This window comes from Protopterus annectens, chromosome 1.part1, assembly GCF_019279795.1.
Source record: "Protopterus annectens isolate FY-2018-M chromosome 1.part1, PAN1.0, whole genome shotgun sequence".
NCBI lineage: Eukaryota > Metazoa > Chordata > Ceratodontiformes > Protopteridae > Protopterus > Protopterus annectens.
Window position 1 is genome coordinate 1,342,916,120 of NC_056726.1, and position 19,854 is coordinate 1,342,935,973.

Here is a 19,854-nt window from a genome sequence, read left to right on the forward strand (position 1 = left end):
AAATGAAAGTGGTACTTCTGTAGCACCTGTACAAGAGAGGCTGTGCTATTCTGGCAGTGGCCCTAGAAACCTTCATCACCTTTATAGTGGTTTACATCATCACAGAAGTGAATATCGTTATGGGATCGCTGACCTGAAGGCCCTGATGTCTTCATTTAAGTGTTAAAGAAGCCTGGTTGAGCAGGGTTTTGCAGATGTAGGGCACATTAGAGGTCTGCTTTTTCACTTCTTGAGTGTGTGTGGAGTCCTTGTGTCCTACGTAGTTCATGGCAAGGAAAATTCTTGTTTGCCTTTTGTTCCACATGTAGTGATAAAATTTATATAATGAGAAAGTGTGTTTTTTTATGTGCTCAAATTTCTGGCATTGCAGAAGATAGCTTAGTACAAGCTAAGGGGGACAATCTTCATTGAGTAATCAGTTCTACGTCGCGACAATACAGTTGTATCTCCTGCTTCCTCCAAACTTCCCAGGAGGTATTTCAGAAGTGATGGAAACCACTAGAAGTTTTTCCATTCATAATCCGTAAAATATTAAGTTATGTCGGGAGTTGACCCATGTCATTGGTGAGTTTGCAAGTAATCCTAGCCAATTTCCAACACCATTGTGATGCAAGGCTCCTTTATTTCACAATTGGTGAATTTTATTGTCACCCAAGTACATTAGCCTAGCATAGCATAATGCTGATTCGTAAAGCAGTTCTTTAAATGGGGTTCTGCATCTTTTACATACTTTTGACTTTGGTACTTGAACTGAAAGATTGGCATTTTCATTTTCTCTTTTCAAACTGACTAGGTTTTAGTGGCTCTGAAGTCTGTCTTTTGGAGGGTGCTTTCTTGATAATCAGATCTATTTTCAGGAACTGTGAGGTGCAGGCTTTATATAGGAACATCTGCATTTTCTTTCACATGTCTGCTATGACTAACCCACTTTCCCCCTCCCCAGTGTGTTGTCAGAACTCTGGTATAGAATCCAGGGGCAGTAACCATCAGCATAGATTTTACGTTTCCAGGGTGCATTTGCTCCTGATAATTTTTTCTCTCCTTCCCACAAGGTAAGAATCGTATTTGCAGTGATTAATCAAAGCTCGCCCAGGTGAGCCATCCAGTGGCAAAAATCAAAGCAGTCAGAAGCTAACTGTTCGCTATGTGTTTGTCAGAGGCCACTCCACTCTCCTTCATTTACTTTACTTACAAGACGCTCTCCATTCCAGGCATTCATGCTGTGAATTTATTGTTCTCTATGTACACTTTCTTTGCACTTACCGCCAGGACTGTGTTTCTAGGAATTTGGTTCTCCTTTGGCAGCTTGGTTCCTCAGTACATCTGCCTTCAGATTTCTTGCCATTTTATTGCTCTGGCATTCCCTTAAACTTTTTTTGTTTGTTTTATTTTAAGGATTCCCTTTAGCAGTTGTCCAGTGTATAGAGGGCCCGAGAGCCTTTAAAACCAGGTACATTAGATGTGCATGCATCATATGACTTGATGTATGAGAGGTATTTTTAGTCCGTTTTGCCCTCCAGCACTTGGATGGTGTCTCCAACCAGTTTACATTTTTTTCCTGTAAGCTGGGTATATATATATATATATTTGTTTTAGTTTTTATGTTTTAGGTTATGTTTACTAGTGAAAGGAATCAGAATGGAGAATGAGGACTAAGTGCATTCTACAAGGTCTGTGCATGACGTCACACGTTATGTACCTGCCAGAGAAGCAAATGCCTCCAAATATGGGAGCTAGAGAGGCTTCAGAAATGTGCAAAGCTGGCAGTAAAAGTGGAAGTTTCAACAGTTAGCCACTACATAAGACCTTCTTACAGGTCACCTGATATGTTCAGCTCCTTATCAATATCTCTCTACTGGAAAAAAAGTTTTGAACAGACTTCTGTCACCAAAAAGAAGATAGGGACATTCCTGCTTTCAAATCCAAGAGAGAAAGAATGTACATTCTAGATCATGAAAGCTGTCATTTAGCTAGTACAGGAGGGGTAGATATGCCTCCTTCCAAGTCATAGCTATAGTAAAATAGTGGAGGTTGTAGATTATAAAGGATTTCACTTTAGTATAGGAAAAGTAAAATATTGGGCATGGATGTAAGGTTGAGGAATTTTGTAAGCTAGATAAAAGTGACCTTGGTAAACAGTGACCGTACAACATTTGTTTTTCTCATGTGAGGGCAGCAGGCATGCAAAAATCATGGGACTGTAGGAAGGTAGATTTCAGCAGGGTAGGGAAACATTTTTAGGAGTAAAATGAATGACTGGCAGTGAGTATGCTAAGCAGTTTATGGTTGACAATAGCATGCTAACTTTTGTGGCAAAGGGGCTAGGAAAATTGTGCAAGGCTGAGAGGAGTCGTGTGATTCAGCAAGGCTGTTGAGGGGACAGGTCATGGAAGGAGATGATCCGCAAGTTAAAGGGAAAAAGGGGTAGGTGTATGATGTAGTACAGCATGCACCCTCCAATGAAATTGTTCCATTCAGGACAGGTTCTTTGGTTTTGCATCTCTTGCCTGTTTGGGATTGGCTGCGGCTCTTCAACTCTTACTATCCTTCATTCATTTTTTGAATGTGTGGTTGTAAGAGGAAGGGAAAATCTAGCGGGTATATTTGAAAGAAAAGTTTTACATACGTAGAGACTTGCCAAGAACAGGAAGGAGTTTAGTGAGGATGATGAAAATGCAGGAAATTGATTAAACTATTTGCCTGTTTTTTCAAAGAAAGAGGAAACGGTGTGTCATCTTGGGAGGGGAAGGCAGCGGAGGAACCATAAAGGACAGCTTAGAGTTATTACAAGATGAGGTCCTTCATGAAGAACTCTAGGAGTTAGTGATAGGTGCCATGACAGTTTGCCTTCCAGGATCTCAAGGAACCTGGAGAGTGTGATTGCTGATCCCCCTGATAAGCTATTCACTTTACCATCTAGTAGTGTTATGGGTTCAAGAGGACTGGAAATGGGATCATGGTGGTGCTGTCCTAGAAGAGAGGAACTAGAAATTATCCAGATATCCATAGATGTGTAAGCCTGAAATTGACCATCAGGGAAAGGTTGATTATTTCTTAGAGAACGTTCTTCAGTTTAAGAACTGCGTGGATTTGTTTGCAGACAAGTTGTCAGTCCACCCTGAACCAGTGTTATGATTGGGTTACAGCTGGACATTGAGAGAGGAAACCCGATAGATGTGGAATACCTCAGCTTCAGTAAAGACTTTGATTATGAGCTTAACGGTTCTTTAGAATAGGAGAGCATTTGAACAGATGGATTGACGAGTGGCTGGAAGCAAAAAGTAGTGGTGAAGGAAACCCTTTCAGAGGAAAGTGTGTGGTGCTGAGTGTTTGTAGTGTTTGTGCATGTAATCAGTGCTGTCCTGTAGCCTCATGTTAGAGATCGTGTGTAACATTGAAAATAAGATACTCCTTTTGTATGAGACTGAGAGATGGTGGCAGATGGAGGGCAGTAAACCTGGGGAAAACTGACAAAGTCCTGAGAAGTGGCAGCTGAAGATTCTTTACGAGGGCTCAAGTAAGCCAAGGTTAAGTATCATCTTGAAGGTGAAACCTTAAGCCAGAAAAAAAGACATTGGTGTGATAGCATCCCTCTCAGTTTTGTGTGTCATTTTAATGCAGGGGATTGATGGTTATTTGCTGCTGTTGAGGTTCATTCTCTTGTCCTAGGTTCGAGTCCCTCAGTCTTCATTTTCCTGCCTTTATGACTCTGTGCAGGTAATTTGACTAGAGTGCTCCCATAGCACACTTGGAGGCAGTTGTGCCTAATTGGTTTTTAGTTTAAAAAAAGTACAGACTGGACAAACTGTAGGCAGTGGCAGTTGAGTATTAAGTTGTATCCTTATATTAGTCTCCAGATAGATCCCTATATTGCCTCTTTACAGATCCCCTGACCATGCCATAGGTAAACGTTATTGACCTTGCATAGAATGATCCAGCTTGAAAAGAGGGGTACAGAGAAGGGGCTACCAGGGTGTAACAAAAGGAATGAGCCATGTAGGGTATGAGGAGAGCATAAGAGTGCTTGAAGAAGCATGTTCTCACTTATAGGCAAGAAAGGGAAAAGCATAAGTTATCAAGACACTCAAAATGGAATGATTAGCTACAGCTTAAGAAAAGAGGGAGACCAGGGCTCATTTAACACTTTAAATGCTTGAACCCAAACAGTGCAATACAATATAAATGGTTCAGTACCAAGAAACAGCAGCAAAAATGTGTAACAAAAATTGTACATTTAAATATTCATTTTAAACGGTCTTGGATAAAGTAAATGCTTCCGAGTAGGATGCTGTTTAGAAAATCTGAGACACCTTGGCTTCAGCTGAATTAGAATTTTGAAAGGCAGTGTTTTATAATACAAATTGGCAGCAAGGAAGGGAAGAAATTGGTTACAAGAAGTTTGAGTGCATCTTGGAAACTATTGGCCTTGAATGGGATGAGTGAGCCAGGATTTAAGGAGCAGTAACTCCTTTAGATAGGATCCCAGATTTTTATAGGACTCCATATAAAAGACTTAATCTTAAACTTTCACCTCATCACTGCTGGCAATCCTATGCAACTCGTACAACAACATGATTATGAAAATATACCCTGTACCCTTTTGGATAAATTGAGTGGTTTTGGCTACAGACTGGGATCTCTCTGTGTAGAGCATTAGTTATTGCAACAGGAATTAAATGAAAAATCCTTTTGGATGCATCAGTTTTTTCTTTTTGCCCACTCCTACCAACCTTCAAACATCCCCCAGTCAAACTTGAGATCATTTGTTTCTTGGTGGCAAAACTTACCACCAGCTGCATCAGGGCAAGAACTGGCTGGGGGGGGGGGGGAGAATCTCAGGCACCCATGACGGTTTCTTGTGTTCTTCCCAGCATCCCAACAGTGAGGACATGTTTAATGCATTGAGCCTTAACACTGCCCCTGGTGGTGACATGCACATCTGCATCACTGCAGGGACTACTACCCAACTGTGTGTGCTGTTTTCCATACATAGCGAGACTGTGATCACTGGTGTGGGTAACCTCAGCACACACTTCCCTCCTGATACAGTCATGCGTTTTCCATGCATTTTGGTTTTCTGCCCTTTAGCACTGATAAACTGATGCAGCACAGGTGCTGGTTGGGAGCCACTGCACCCACCTTCCAGGGTTGACAATCTGTAGCCTCCCTCACCACCTTTTCCAGTGACTGAGTCGGTGTTCTGGTTCTGGTTGTGTGGGTTGCAGTCAGCGCAGCATTCTTCTGTGTCATAGAGCTAAAGTGGTGGAATCACTGAATTAATGAGCTATAAAATAAGGTACAATTTAGCTTTCAAAAAATTGTCCTAGTCCAAAAAAGTCTGGATTAAAAAATAGGTTCATAGGTTGTTACTAGGTTACGAACACCAGGGCCCCTTAAAAGCCTATCTGAGCACCCCAAACCATTTAGGTCTAAAATGTCATGGTTGCCTGTATGGGGCTGCAGCATGTTGGTGGGGAGGCAACTCTTAATAGACATGGACCAGACAGGATAGATTTGTGATTTTCCCATCCAATTGTCAAGGTTTTGTTTCAGTAGGGCCAGAGTTGAATTCTGATCTACATGGATGGGGATCCTGTTCATAGTGCGGAGATCCTTTGGGCACGCATGTCTTTCCAGCAGATTCTGTTTGTCATAAGAGAAGAAATTTCTGGTATTGTTTCTTTTGGGCATGTTCAACAAATCCACCAGGGCTGAATTTGAGGAAGTCCTGTAAGCCAGCCAAAGAATCCCTTTCAGCAGCCTGTAGGAGACTGAGCCTGTAGGTGATCAGTCCAGGACAGGATATTCATGCCCTGAATTCTCCTGGTGAGAAACCTTTGTGGGCATTCCGGCTGTTGCAAGTGTATGGTAGGTCTAATAAGGGGTGAGTATAGTAGTACTTGTAACGTCCTTCTACCTGGATGCCGTACTGCTAGTTATAAGTTGGGCAACATAGAATGATTTTCTTACTATCTTAACTTGGTGCGCCAGAGTCCTTGAATGTTGGCCTTGACTTCAGAGAAATAGATTCCAAACAGGAGTGGTCTATTTATGGAGCCCTGGGGTACCCTACTGGTAACTGGCTTGTTGGTGGAGGCAGTATTACCAATCTAACCTCTTGGGTCCTGTCTGTTAGCCAGCCGCTAATGTAGCAAGCTATGTAGGGATTTATGCCTAGCTGAAAGAACTTGACAAAAATGCTTGAGTGGGGTGTATTGTATCATGTGTAGTAGGCATGACCTTCCCTTAAAGTCAAATTGGGATGGGCCCAATGTCTGTAGGCTGCTAATGTCCTTGTTTATCATTTCCATGATGATCCATTACATGGCTTTGCATGTTAGGCTTTGTAGACTTCTGGGTCTGTAGTTCCGGAGTCAGTTGATGGCTGGCTGTTCTGGTCCTCCATTCACTTGGAACATAGCCTGTTTCAAAGCTGTAGTTATCCTATTAGGTTGTGTTTTAGACTGTTGAGGAGGTAACCAGGGATGTTGTCGGGACCCATGGAGGTGGTATTCTTGGCTTTAGTGAGTGTTGTCAGCACCTATACCCTGCTAATAGTTGGGGGTAGTATGCTTATCCAGTAGATTTGCTATTTTGCTCTGATTGGTGAATGTGGTAAATGCAGAAGCTATTTAATTTTTCTTAGCTAGGTCTAGTCTTTCAGATTTAACTATTAACCTAGATTGGTGTCAGAGGTTTAAAGAAAAAAATAGGGTGGTTTAATTAAATCAGAAATCTTAACAGGAAATTTGTGACTACAACATTTTAACAGTAATTGGTAAGAAAATTACCTAGCTTCAGGCTATACTGAGCATGCTTGCAGAAACTTTTTATGCAAACTTCACAGTAAGCAGAGATAGATGTCAGCGTTAATAGGAACAAGGGGAAACTTCAGTGAAATTAGAAACTCAATTTCACTGATAACAGACGATCATAGTTCTTTTTTTTCTTTTTTGTGTAGGACACCACAAAATCCTTATGAGCTATGCTAAACAAAATGTTAGCATGTGGATACAGATATCCATGGCCTTACAAGTGGTAGTGGTATGAGTTAAAGGGGAAGGGGGTCACTTCTGACCAGAACAGTTTTAAACCAGTCCTCCTGACCAGTATTCTTTGAAAAAAAAAAAAAAAAAAAAAAGTTAAAGTTGAGCTTACCTAGAACAGGGATATGTAGAAGAATGGTTTGACAGAGGGTAAGGTAGGGTAAAAGGGGTAGGTATGAATAGTTTCTGGCAACTTTACACTTTAAAGTAATTTGTGCTCATTCTGTTAAGATTTTTTTAAGGCACAGAGTCCATTGTGCAGTTTACCGCAGAGCAAGTTCTGTATTTTTTTATGCAGTATGATCTGGGAGTCTTGATATGTCCTATAGTTGTTTAAAGATCAGAAAGTATGAAAGATTCATCCGTTTAACTAGTGGTGTCACTGAATGACTGGTAATCATGTGTAGAGGATTTTTATGTACTAGTTAGATGTGCTGATTTGATCTTTTCTGTCTTAAGCCACCCAGGGGGAGTACAAGTTAAGGCACTGATGAGCCTTTTTACGCTTAATTAATTGCTTATCTTTCGTATGCCGGTGCCCTGCTTATGACTTAAGCACAGATTTCTGGAATGAAGATGGAGACAAAAGGTCATTTTATCATCACTTTTTTCAGTCCGTAATACTTTCTTATGAGCTTTTTGTGGCTTCACTGTAAGTGTTTAATAAATCTTAAATTGTTTCCAGTATGTATTCTCAGATACTTGTACTCTACTGTATTTTGAGTACCTTCCATTGGCAATCTGAGGTGATGTGGCTTTGTGCAAAAAGTTGTTTGAAAATGCCATTTTTTTTAAATCTTTAGTGGCCAGAGTTGACAAGACACTGCCATTGTCATACCTGCAAGTTTGAACAGCTGGCTGGTGTATGAGACAGAATGTGTTAGGTATTGTAGAGCTCATTTGCAAGCTTTGTTGATCTCTGATCTGAGACCTCATTGATTTTTATAAGATCCTTTCTGATTTTGTATATAAATGTAAATGTAAGGTTGCTGCTTCAGCATCCATCTTTAGTTAGTCTGTAGACATTTTTGTTCTTCGTGAAGAAAGCTAATGCAAGGGAGCTAATTTTTTGAAGCCATGGTTCATGGATGCCTCAGGTTGTCCAATTATTTGTTCTTGTGAACATTTAAGCTATAGTCAGTCATTCCACTTGGCGTTTTCTGCGGAGACGCATCTTTATTTCACATTGTTCCACTTAGATTTGTGTGCTGACTTCATAGCAGCTTGTTCATGAGTATTGTATACAGAACATTGCATAGCGGGGTGCAATGTTTAGATCTCAAACACTTTTTGGGGGGGGGGTACAGCAGTGCTTAGTTGGTTCCTGAGCTTTACTTCCTTGTGTGCTGCTTTTTCCTTTCTGGTGGTCTATTCGGTGCCTTTTGTGCTTGGTGCCCCCACGCTAGACAGCAGCAGTAGTGTGTACTTGGCTGTGCTGTTTCAGGAGGAGGCATCCCTTTCTCCTGCCCCTGTATGTGTGTGTTCTCTGACTTCAGAACTTTCTGGATTCTGTGCAGGTGGTGCAGCTTTAGAAATATAGGGCTTTATTAAACTTTAGACTGTGAATGTTGAAGTGTTTTGTGTCGCATTTTCATTTATCGGAGAGAAAATTGAAAAACGTGTTTGTAGTGATAATGGCTGTAATGCCAGTAGAGATAGGCCAGTTACTTCTGAGTTTTCAACATTTGTTAAGTTGGTCATAATGACAAGTCGTGCTGCAAAAGCATGATCCTTCACAAATATGCCCTTTTGCTATGTATTTCACATTAAATACGTTTTTGTAGGTGATACTGAAGTTCCTTTGGTTGGAAGGTGGTCTGGAGCAGTGGATGTTCTATGTCATAGGGACTCTTATTAAGAAGGAATGTTTGGTGCACTTGAACACCTGGTGAAAATGAAGTCTGACATTGTAGAAGTACTAGATGTTTTGGTTGTGACAGTTAAATGTTGGCACTTTACTGACGCTATTGTATGTGCCTAATATGAAATGGGAGAGAAAGCAAAGGAGTGGCTGATCTTTTGATGTAATATTTTGTACCATTACCGCATGGCCTAAAAACTGTTGAGACCTACCATGTCATGATCTGAAAAGGTGCCAATCCAGTGGGAGGAATTACTTTGCTGACTGACCTTCATAAGTGCATCTAATAACTGTAACAGAAAGCACCTAGTGATAGCTCAGAAATTGAAAATTGGGGGGGGGGGTAGCATAAATATGTATTTTTGATTTATCGGTTCTAATTTTGTAGGTATCATATGTTGTCTCGTACTTGTATGAAATTACACCGTTGTGGTGTACCGCTATGAATGAGAGCAGCCATTCTAATGCATAAAAATTTTGCTTTTACACAGTACATGTATACTTCGGTGGAGAGTAGCTTAGAGAAGCATAGTCTTAAATTTAGATTGTTGCAAACCTTTGCATGTGCAATAACCTTTATTTCAGGTGGCTTTTTCATGTTTTGCATTTGTGACATTCCCTTGCCTAAACTCGCATGCCATTTTAAATAAGAAACTGTCAAGTCATGAATACTAGAAAGAGTTCCTTGATTGCTTTCCCTAGCTTGCTAACCCCAGAACAGTGGTCGCATGACTTTGAAGAAAGTCCGTGTATATTTCCAAAACGAGAGAGCTATAGTCATTAAGGTGTGGGCCGGTGATAACAGCAAGTACAGGAGGTAGAGAATTAGAGTAAAACATATTTTGTCAGGTCTTCACAGGAATTTTTTTCTAATTGTGTTTTTTACAGATAAAGACTCCCAGCGCCAGGAAGATGGGTTACGCTATGTACATCTTTTAATAGCAGACATGCAGAAACAGTGTTAAAACAGCCCTTAAGGACTTGCCCAAAAAGAAGAAAACAGTTAAAGCTGCACAGCTGATGGAGTCTTTCAGAGTCTGTCTTGTATGATGATGGAGCAGCAGGTGTTGGACAGCATATGAAAACTGGACTTGCAAATTAAGCATATCAGAATGCAGAAAACCAAGGAAAATCTAAAATTACAAGTACCAGTAACCCAGTGTGTTGATTCTCATTCTGGCGACCCACACTGTACCCCTTTTAATGCCTGCCAAGGATCCTGATGAGAAACCTACCAGGTGCCTTACGGATTCCCATGCTACACTGACTAGCAGCATGCTATAAGTGTAATGGCTGTTGAAGCTGTACTAGAAAAGTTCTCTTGGATAAATCTTTTAGGGAATGTTTTGCACTGTGTTCATGTACCTGCATGTAGGTGTCTATTGAATTGTAAAATTATAACAGTGCTAAGGTTGTAAGTCACATAATTGAGCACTGAATAAAGCTGGTTTGATTCCATTATTCTGCCTTTTGATTTATTGTTTATAACCACAGAGCTGACTGGGCATCTTGCCTTACTCTCAGGGAAAAATAAAATAGCACCTAAGGTAACATTTTTAAGCGTCTTTGAAATTTTATGCCACTTACTGTGTTTTATTCACTGGTTACAACATTAATTGACAACTCATGTTAACTTTCTAGGTAAATTAGGAATATATGTTAATATTGCCCCAGACCATGATGCACAACTTAGTCCACTGTCAAACTGCAAGTGCATGTTACACTTTTGAATAGCTGGTATGGATGTTAACTAAGGCTGCATTTATTTACTGGATACTAATCCACAGTTCTTGCTGTGCTATTGCTTTAAGTTTATTAAATGTTTTATTGAATTTAAAATCGTATATATTTTAAGAATGGTTACTTGAGTTAGCATACTGCTTGACCTGGGTTTTGGAGGACATAATATAAAGTTAATCTCCCATCCCATATAGGTATGCAGATTACTAAGGCAGAATTCAAGACCATTCACCATGTAACTGATGGCCATAGCAGAACTTAAGTATGGCAAGTTCAGTTTGTATTTTAATATCCTTGCCACTATGTTTTTAATTGGGTGCAATTCTGAGACTACCTTTTAAGACAGAACTCTAGATGTGCTCATAAGTATTTTACTAGAACTTAGATCTGTGAAGATCTTAAGTAGCCTAGCCTTACATTCCCATGGTAGATTTTAGCCCTTATATTTTTGCATATAAATAACCCAGAGACTATTGTGTGGTATGGTAGAAGTTGAAATAAGTCTTAAGTCATGTATTGAATAAAAAAGCTCAAGTTGAGAGTTGTAAGGATGGGAAATATTTTTGAGATCTTAAGTTAACCTTTGATTGATGTACGATTTATTATTAGAGTACGAGTTCTTGCAGATTTTTAACCATAATGGTCGGTCAGGAGAAGTACTTTCTAGGGTAAGAGAGAGTGTAGGGAAGCCTTCGGGGTCTGCTTTTTTTAGTTGAATGAGGTTGTAACAACTTGGGAGTACAGTTCCACAAGTTGCATCATGTTTGCAGTTGCCCATTGGGAGTTAATTGCTGGCACAGTTTCTGTTAGTATGCCGGCAGTGAGTTTTGAGAATTTGGGCTTTTAACTTTTCTCAGCAGGTGTGCAGCAAGTGTGTGTGTGTATAACAAATATATTTTTAATATTCCCTCGGTAATGTGTGCAGTAGGACTTGCCTCAGAGTAAAAAAAAATGCTTCTGCCTTTTTTCCCCCTTTTGACCAGTAGAAGTTTCAGCTTTGATTCCTCTGCTTGTAGTTTGGCTGGACATTACTTGACTGTTCATACTAGAACAATCCCAGTTGATATCTCAACTCCCCTACGCGCAGAGGCAGGCACATTACTTGGTAATTGTAGAATTAGCCTGATGATTTTATAAGGCTCAGTGCAGCAAGATTCAGGCATTATCCTGAGTTTGAAAGTACAAGGGGAGCATGTCCACTGTTACTACCTGCAGTGGTCATGGTAGTAATGGACTGCCTAGGACAGTAACATAGATTTTACTGTGGAAGTTCTACTTTGAAGTGTGTTTATTCTTTGTGTTAGCACTCAGACTAGAAGATACCAATGCTTTGGAATCTGTATCATTCCTCAAGTTCAACTGTAACATATTCTGATGGTCTTTTTAGGATACAGATCAGAGATCTCATTAAGTACCTTAAAGATTCTTTTTTGTTGTATCCCTATATATAGTGAAATGGTCAAATGTGGCTAAAACAGCATTATTCCCATATTTGTCACTTTTTGCAAACGGTTAGATAGGGGTACTTTGTTCCAGTTTTATCAGGGTGGCTTTCTTCATTTGTTTGAAGATCAGGGTCCTCTCTGCAACTGTGTAAATACAACGCTAGCACCAGCCAGATCGTGTGATGTAGGGACCCCACCTAAAAACTTGTGGGACATTGATTTCGAGTGCAGCACTGGTGTAGTCGCATGACTAAGCTGTATTACGTTTTCCCACATAATAGTCCAGATTTCTGCCGTAGACTTACTGGGGAACTGTGTTTATCACCAACTCTGTCTGATTGTAGTGGTAATGGTAGCTGATGCTGTGATTGCAGTAGTAATTAAGAAACTGACTGAACTTGTGCTTCTGACATCCAGCACGTATGTAATAGTATTTAGCAAGAATTATTCAGAAGCCTAATGGACTTAGCTGGTTAACAGCTAAACATTAAAAAAGGGAGAGACAAGCTGCTGATAAGTTAATTTTGTGTGATTGGGGCTGTTCTTGCTCTCACAGGCCACTGCAGACATTCTGAATGATTTAGCTACTAATTCTTCCTGCATCTGCACTCAGTGCTGACAATCATAGTAATACTGTAGTAGCTAGACATTACAGCTGACATTCCTGCATTTTCTTTTTGACTTCTGTGATGCTTTATGTAATGTTTCTTGATGCTTGTAACCTGATCTTTAAGTATATGACAGAATTATGGCTAGACACAGATGAAATTGTATCATTTAAACTGTTACATAAACTTTACTTTCTTTATTGCTGTTTACTTGTATTCCCTTTTCCCTTGGAATAAACATTTGTTTTGTGTGACATGTTGGTTTATTTTTGGTACACAATATTGAATTTTTTTTTAAAAATTAAGAATTTTTACAGTGGTAAAATATCAGGTAATGTACATGGGGCAGAATTTGATTTCGTCATACCGGTATTAACACTTCACATATGGGTCTATAAGACTGACCCTTTCATCAACTGATGGCTCAGATGTGCTTGCTTTATATTATTTTCATTGGGAAAAGATAATTGAGAGTGAATTAATCAGACTGGGGAGGGCACATTGGGAGTGAGATGTCATGACTGATTAAAACAAATTGTCAGTAGTACATGGAGGACGCAAGTTGGTTTTGTTTTTGCAGTATGGGATTGTAGTGGAATAATCGGTAGCATTTATTTGTTTGATTTAGATTACTATGCAGGCATGCCTAAAGCTGTACAGTTAAAGTACCAGAATTCACGTTTTGTCAAGATCATTTCATTAAAAATGACTTGTGTTTGGTAGTCTAGAATAAAAAGCTGTGCTCACTGCTGGCATGCATGTGTAGTTGAAAAGCATATTTTGTATGGATTGTTAGTGTTAAATGTACACTGTTATCACTAACCTTCTTATTGGTATAATTTAAAATTCCTTTTCTCAAGAATATGATCGGTCAGTAAAGCAACGCTGAGCCATGATTAGGAATAAGACCACTTAAAAAGTAACATTTTATTTGAGTAATAAGAAGAGATACGACTCTTTTAAAGTGAAAGCTGAGCTGGTATGGATACATCAGTAGCTGCTTCATGTTACTGCTAAGCTGCAAGTTTGATTTTTTTTACTTTTGTGGCTGCGCAACTTGCAAAGTCTAGTTTAAATTGGAAGAACTGAGAAAAGCCACTGGCATGGAGCAGTACATGACACATTTTAAAATCATAATTCCTTTATGCGTGAAGCCATTTAGCCCTCCCCAACCCTTTTCTTTAAAGTGTCTGGGCATCCTCTTTCTGTAATCATGTAATGTTCCCCTTTTTTACCCAACCGTGAATTTAACTTTGTCTGCTTTGTTTAATTGCATGCAGTGTAGTTCCATTTCTGCCCCACTTTTATTCATTCATGCATTTTGCAGAGATGCTTGCATGTCTTAGCATCTGATTTCTGGTGATTGTCCCTTTATCTGACATCAACGACTTCTGGCAACAGATTTTTCCTTTACAATATTTGTGTGTCAGTATGTGGGAGACAAAAGAGACACTTGTGTCTCTAATGCTTCTACTAGGGTTGCCTTCCTTTCAGATGTCCGAAGTGGTAAGCTTGTAGGGTTCTCAAGTGGTGGGCCATGGAGCATCAGCTGATATGACAGTGTGGCATGTCAGACTATAATAGCTGAGCTTCTCTTTAGCTTTTGATCTCAACAAAGTTACAAGATTCAGATGAAGAAAACATGTTGACAAGGCAATTCCCCCTCAGATCGTAGGTTGTTTTTAAGCATGTTTCAAAAGACCATTGAGGAACGTAATCCAGTTATCCATTTGCACTAAGAGCACTGTTTGGTTACGTGACTTGCTCAGATTTGCAGCAGAAAAATAAAAGGTGATGGACTCAACTGCCAAACAATATTTTTGACAAATGCCATGGGACCTTTTGCGTCTTATCATAGCTGACACCGGCTTAGGTAGATGGTACTGTGGTTAAAAATTTCACATAAAGGACAACTGCTGAGGAGTGTAGCGCTCCTTCCTGTATATTTTAATACAGTGTCCTTACTGTAAAAGTAGTCTTAAGCACCTGGTTTGGGAATAAAACCTACAACATTCTGATGCTCCTGCTTCAGAGCTACGTGTGCTACACCTTGAGCGGAGTAATTTGCTTTTGTGTGTAATTTCTGGCAGATACGCAAATCAGTGGGCATCAGAGCAGGGCCTTCGTCAGACTGAGTACAGTCCTACATTTGTGAATAAGTTGCGTGGATATGACATGTCTGAGTACATTTCAAATGTACTGCTGTAACAGAGCAGAACAATTTTGTGGAACTGTAGTATACGGTGTCAAGTATTGTATGCATCAGCTTAACTGTTTTACATTACAGTCACTGAGTTAGCTTCATCATGGAAAACTGAGGAGGGTAAAAAAAACACACAATGTAAGGTGTTTAGCTGTTTGCTTATACCTTGCCATGCGAAAGTATCATGAGCAGTGACATTTCTAATATGAAGAAAAACACTCCTCCTTACCGTAGTAACCCTGAATTGAGTACAAGTGTTTACCATTTTACCTTTGATCTAAATACAAGGCTAAAGTTTGTATAAAACCTATTTACAGTTGCCCTCCCAGCAAAAAATAAGTAAATAAGATAAACTACTAATCAAGTATAATAGTATTTCTGTCTGTTGCCATACTGTCTGGCTGATAGGATTAGCCAACATGCATTTTTTTTTCTCACCCATCACAAAAACATTCAAAAAAAAAAGGAGTTGAAAGCCTGGACTGAGAAATCCACAGAGCCTCCAGTATTTATTGCTACAGTGTCTTATAACTCAAAGAAAAGGCACCAGACAGCCAGTGCATCTCTTTCCCTGGCATGGGTATTTTTGATTCCAGCGTTTGTAGACTCTAAATGTAACTGCCTCTTTTCTAAACACTTGACTTATGATAACCTGTGTACCCAGTATCAGTTGTCCAGGTGCATTTCTGCCCCTGTCTTAAATTTCTCCAGCTCTAACATTAGTAGGCTGCATCCCTCATTCACATGCTGTCTGGGGTCATTCTTTTCCACACAGGCCTCTTTGATGTTGGCAGCTTTGGCACCATTGGCACTTTGCAACTTGGCATTTTGGAATTTTTTGAAACTGTGGCAGTATTCCAGTGTAGTGTGTATTCATGTAAATATTTTGCACACTGTTCCAGACACCACCACCAGTATATACGTCCTACTTTTCCCAGTGCAGTTCTTTCAGTAGCTCAGTCATTGGAGCATTTGGAATAGTAATGTGAAGGGTTTGAGTTTCAGTCCTAGTTGTCATGCAACAGTTTCAGTGCCAGTGGGTCAACGGGTAGCACAGTTGTGGGTACTTGAAAATCAGAAGACTGTATCTTCTCTTCCCACACCAGGTGCTTAGATTAATTTTTCCGGGGAAGACTGTGCACACTGCCTGCCTTAACCTGGCCAGAGCAATCAGCACTATTCCCCACTCAGGTATAATAAACACTCTCAACTAGGCATCAATCCGAATGTTACCAGATGGGTAGCAAACTGGCTCCCTGATGGAACCTACCTAGTCAAAATAGGGGAAGCCACCTCAAGTAGTAGACCCGTAACGAGCGGTGTACCCCAGGGATAGGTCTTGGGGCCTCTGTTATTTGGGATCTTTTTTTCTCAGGTGCAGGGCAAAACCAATGGGCTATGGCTGACCAAGTTTGCAGATGATGGCAGCTGAGCGCTGTCATCAATTCCCCTAGTGATGTGGACATCCTCCAAGAGGGTCTCACCCAGACGAGTGACTGGTCCCAGAAGCATGGCCTCAAGCTGAATACCTTAAAATGCATCATCCCCTTTGGGGAGAGTGTTGTCCCCACAAATTATCGCATTAATAACATCCCAAGTACGCAGTCAGTCATGAGGGATTTGGACATCCAGGTTCATAGCAACCTGACTTTTGACCACCATGTTGCTTCAGTTGTACAGAAAGCTTTCTGCATGGCCCACTTTAAAGGTAAGGTTTATCTCATCCAGGGACAAGGTCATAATATCCCTGTATTCTTCCCCTTATAAGGCCCATTATTGAGTACAACACCCCTTTTGGCATGTATCTTTCAAAGCACATGCAGCAGCTGGTGAGACCACAAAGGTTTCTCGCCAGGAGAATCCAGGGCCTCAAACCTCAGTCCTACACAGGATAAAAGCCCTGTCCCCCTCTACTCAGTTTCATGCAGACTCCTCAGAGGTGACCTCTGTCTGGCATGCAAAGCAATCTCAGACCCTGCCTTGAGGGAACTTCTGCATATCCGCAAGGCAAGCTCCACTCGAGTAACTCGCACATGCAATCTCAGTCTGGTCTGTGACATCAATAGGACTTGGTGGGACAGATTTGTGTCCCAGAGACTCTCCCATCTGTGGAATAGGCTCCCTCTCCACATCAAACAGTACCTCATTACTCCTTTTTAAGCACAACCTAACTGGATGAGAAACAGAAAATAAACCCCTGGGATTCCACCTGTCCCCCTGCTGGACTGGGGCATCGGGTACTGATTTAGCTAAACATGGACTAAACTCTTGGCTAGGCTTAGAAGGGCTTTTCAAGGCCAATAGCCTAGTAACTTCCTATGATTTTGAGTCGGCTCCTGTTGCCCTTGTCAATGAGGGACATGGGTAGAACCCCTGGGACAAATTTCCAGTTCCCCATCCCACTCGTCAAGGTTGTACTTGAAGAGGGTTAGCGACATTACTCTGACGCGTATGGCAAGTCTGTTCCAGAGACGAGCAGCTTCTGGGAAACGAACCTCTCTCCAGCAGGTTTTGTTAATGTTTTTATTAGATTTGGGCCTTTTGAGTGAGTGGTCCGCGAGGAGTTAGACTTACGGATATGGAGCATCTCTAGTAGGGCAGGGTCCGAGATTGCATTGTAGGTGAGAGACAGGTCACCGCTGAGCAATCTATATGATACCGAGTAAGAGTGATGGTGATTTTAGTCTGTCCACATAGGAGAGGTGTTGGGAGGCAGTTTCTGTGGCCTTTCCAGCTGGTGCAGTTGTTTGGAGAGGTACATACCAAACTGGGCATTATACTCAATTATTGGCCTAATGAAGGAGGAATACAGAGGTAATAACCTCCTTCTTTTTTCTGGATGCAATCCCTGTGTTTATGAGATGAACCAACTAAAAGACTTTTCTGACCACTGCCGCTACATGATGGTCGAATGTGAGATTGTCAACGTGTGTACCCAGGTCTCTCACCACAGGCTGTGTGTTTAGGGGTTTGCTGTTGATGTGGCAGTCAGTAGGGGCCGTGTTTTTGCTGATAGGTATAATACATTTTTTTAGTTTAACTTAAGTCTAACATCCTTTTCTTGAAGTATCCATATAAACACACTGCTCTAATTATCATGTGAATACCTCACTTTCTAAATGAGATTTGTCTTGAATTTTGTAAATGTGTATTACAATTGTAGATGCTTTTATTTTATTAATCGATGATGACGTACAGGTGTGGTTGTTGTACTCTTGTCATTTCTCATTAAATGTTCTGATTTTCTTTGTATTCCTGGATTGAGACTAAAATTGGTTACATGTTCTTCGTGTTTCAATGTTGCAGTCCTAACGTGGGATGTTCGTGTTACCCTGCTGCAGTCATCACACTTGGGTTATCCTGCAGTCAGGCGGTCCCGCAGTCAGCCTGAATTCCAAAGTCTTGGTCCGGTGTCGGTTGCTGTCGCTTCTTCCCTGACGTCAGTGCGCCAGGGGTATATAAGAGGCATCCAACGCCATTTTCTTCAGTCTTTCTTGCCGCGCGGTGCCCGAAGCAGAAGCAGTTCGCAAGTGCAGGTTGGCCGACACCTGAGATTTTCGATTTGAATTTCAGTCCGAAGTCTTCAATAAAGCTAAGTACCCCATTGGGGAACATATTCTTTCCTCAGTCCGATGTCAGAAAAAGTTAACAATTGCATTTCTTGTGGGAAGCAAATACCTCATAAGGACTTCCATTCCTATTGTATTCCTTGCCTAGGCCCAGACCACGACGTCACAGGTTGTCGGTTTTGCGCTAGGTTTAATAAACGAACTATCAAACGCCGTTTTGACTTTGCACGGCATTACTTTGGTAGGAAATTTAATTATATCATGCCTTCGGAGCAGCCGACGACCGCCATATATAAACAACGCAAGGATAAGGACAGGCAGCCTAGGAGCAAGCCAGACTCCGAGGCCTCAGCTGGGCCTGTCGCCGGTTCTCCGGTTTTCAGTGAGGAGCCTTCGCAGCCCCTGACTACCGCAGAATTGGAACCCCAGACAGCTGCGGATTCTCAAGCGGAGCTTACCAGGCCGACGCAGCCATCTACCGACACCGGAGCAGAAGTAGACACCGGTGCAGCAGAAACACCTTCGGTTGCAGAAGGTGTCTTCAGACTGACTACACTCACCATTAAATCTTATGCTAAGCTTAAAACTCTTTTAAAACCTAAGAAAACTGTACATCAGTCTACAGTTCAAGGCCCCATGCCTAAGAAACAGATGCTTAAGATGGCTGAAGATTTGATTACCCTTATCAGGGGTTCCTAACCCCCTCCTGATAAAAGACCAAGACAAGAGGAGGATTATGCATCCTCTGACCAGGTTTCACTCTCCTCAGATTCCTCTGAAGAACAGGATTACACTTTTCCACCTTATGAAGACTCTGATGCTGAAGACTCTATTCCCTCAGCATCTCCCCCTGAAGACTACTCCTTTGGGGAAACTTTACATACCATGAGGGAACATTTCCACTGGGAAGGCCAGGATTACTCAGATTCTAAGAAAAGGCTCAGAGAGTTCCTTTTACTACCCCAGCATAGACCTCTTGCTATCCCTCCTGTTTTAGATATTGTAAATGATGTTTACTTGGAGTCTAGTTTAAATCCAGATTCTCTACCTCCTGCTCCAGCCAAACCAGACGGATACTACAGAGTACCTGACTCACACAAATTCCTTTATAAAAGCCCTGTAGCTGATCCAGAAAAAATTTCCCAGGGTCCTAAGGGAGCAAAAGCTTCTATGGCTAAAAATCATGTGCCCTCTGAAAGGGATTCCAGAGCCCTAGATAGATGGGGAAAGAAAATGTACACCTCAGCAACTCTGGCTATGAGAGCATTAAATTGCCAGTTTCACATGTTGAAATATCAGCAATTCCTAATGTCTCCGTTAAAACAAAAAATGAGCACACATTCAGAACAGTCTGAATTCAAGGAAATGCAGGATCTGTTGCA

At 41.0% G+C, this 19,854-nt stretch overlaps 1 protein-coding gene across 7 annotated transcripts in view; it reads left to right on the forward strand.

The window, feature by feature from the left end:
* The window catches only part of CCHR1.PART1H18orf25 (chromosome chr1.part1 C18orf25 homolog), a 988,978-nt gene that overhangs the window by 637,097 nt on the left and 332,027 nt on the right, over nucleotides 1-19,854 (forward strand). Inside the window, exon 4 of one of the 7 annotated variants that reach the window (XM_044081975.1) lies at nucleotides 9,796-10,368. The exons of the other annotated variants lie outside the window; for them this stretch is intronic. Within the exon in view, the coding sequence (XP_043937910.1) occupies nucleotides 9,796-9,872 (77 nt within the window). The 3' untranslated portion in view covers nucleotides 9,873-10,368. Of the gene's footprint in view, nucleotides 1-9,795; nucleotides 10,369-19,854 lie in introns of those variants that run through there. 7 annotated transcript variants of the gene reach the window in all.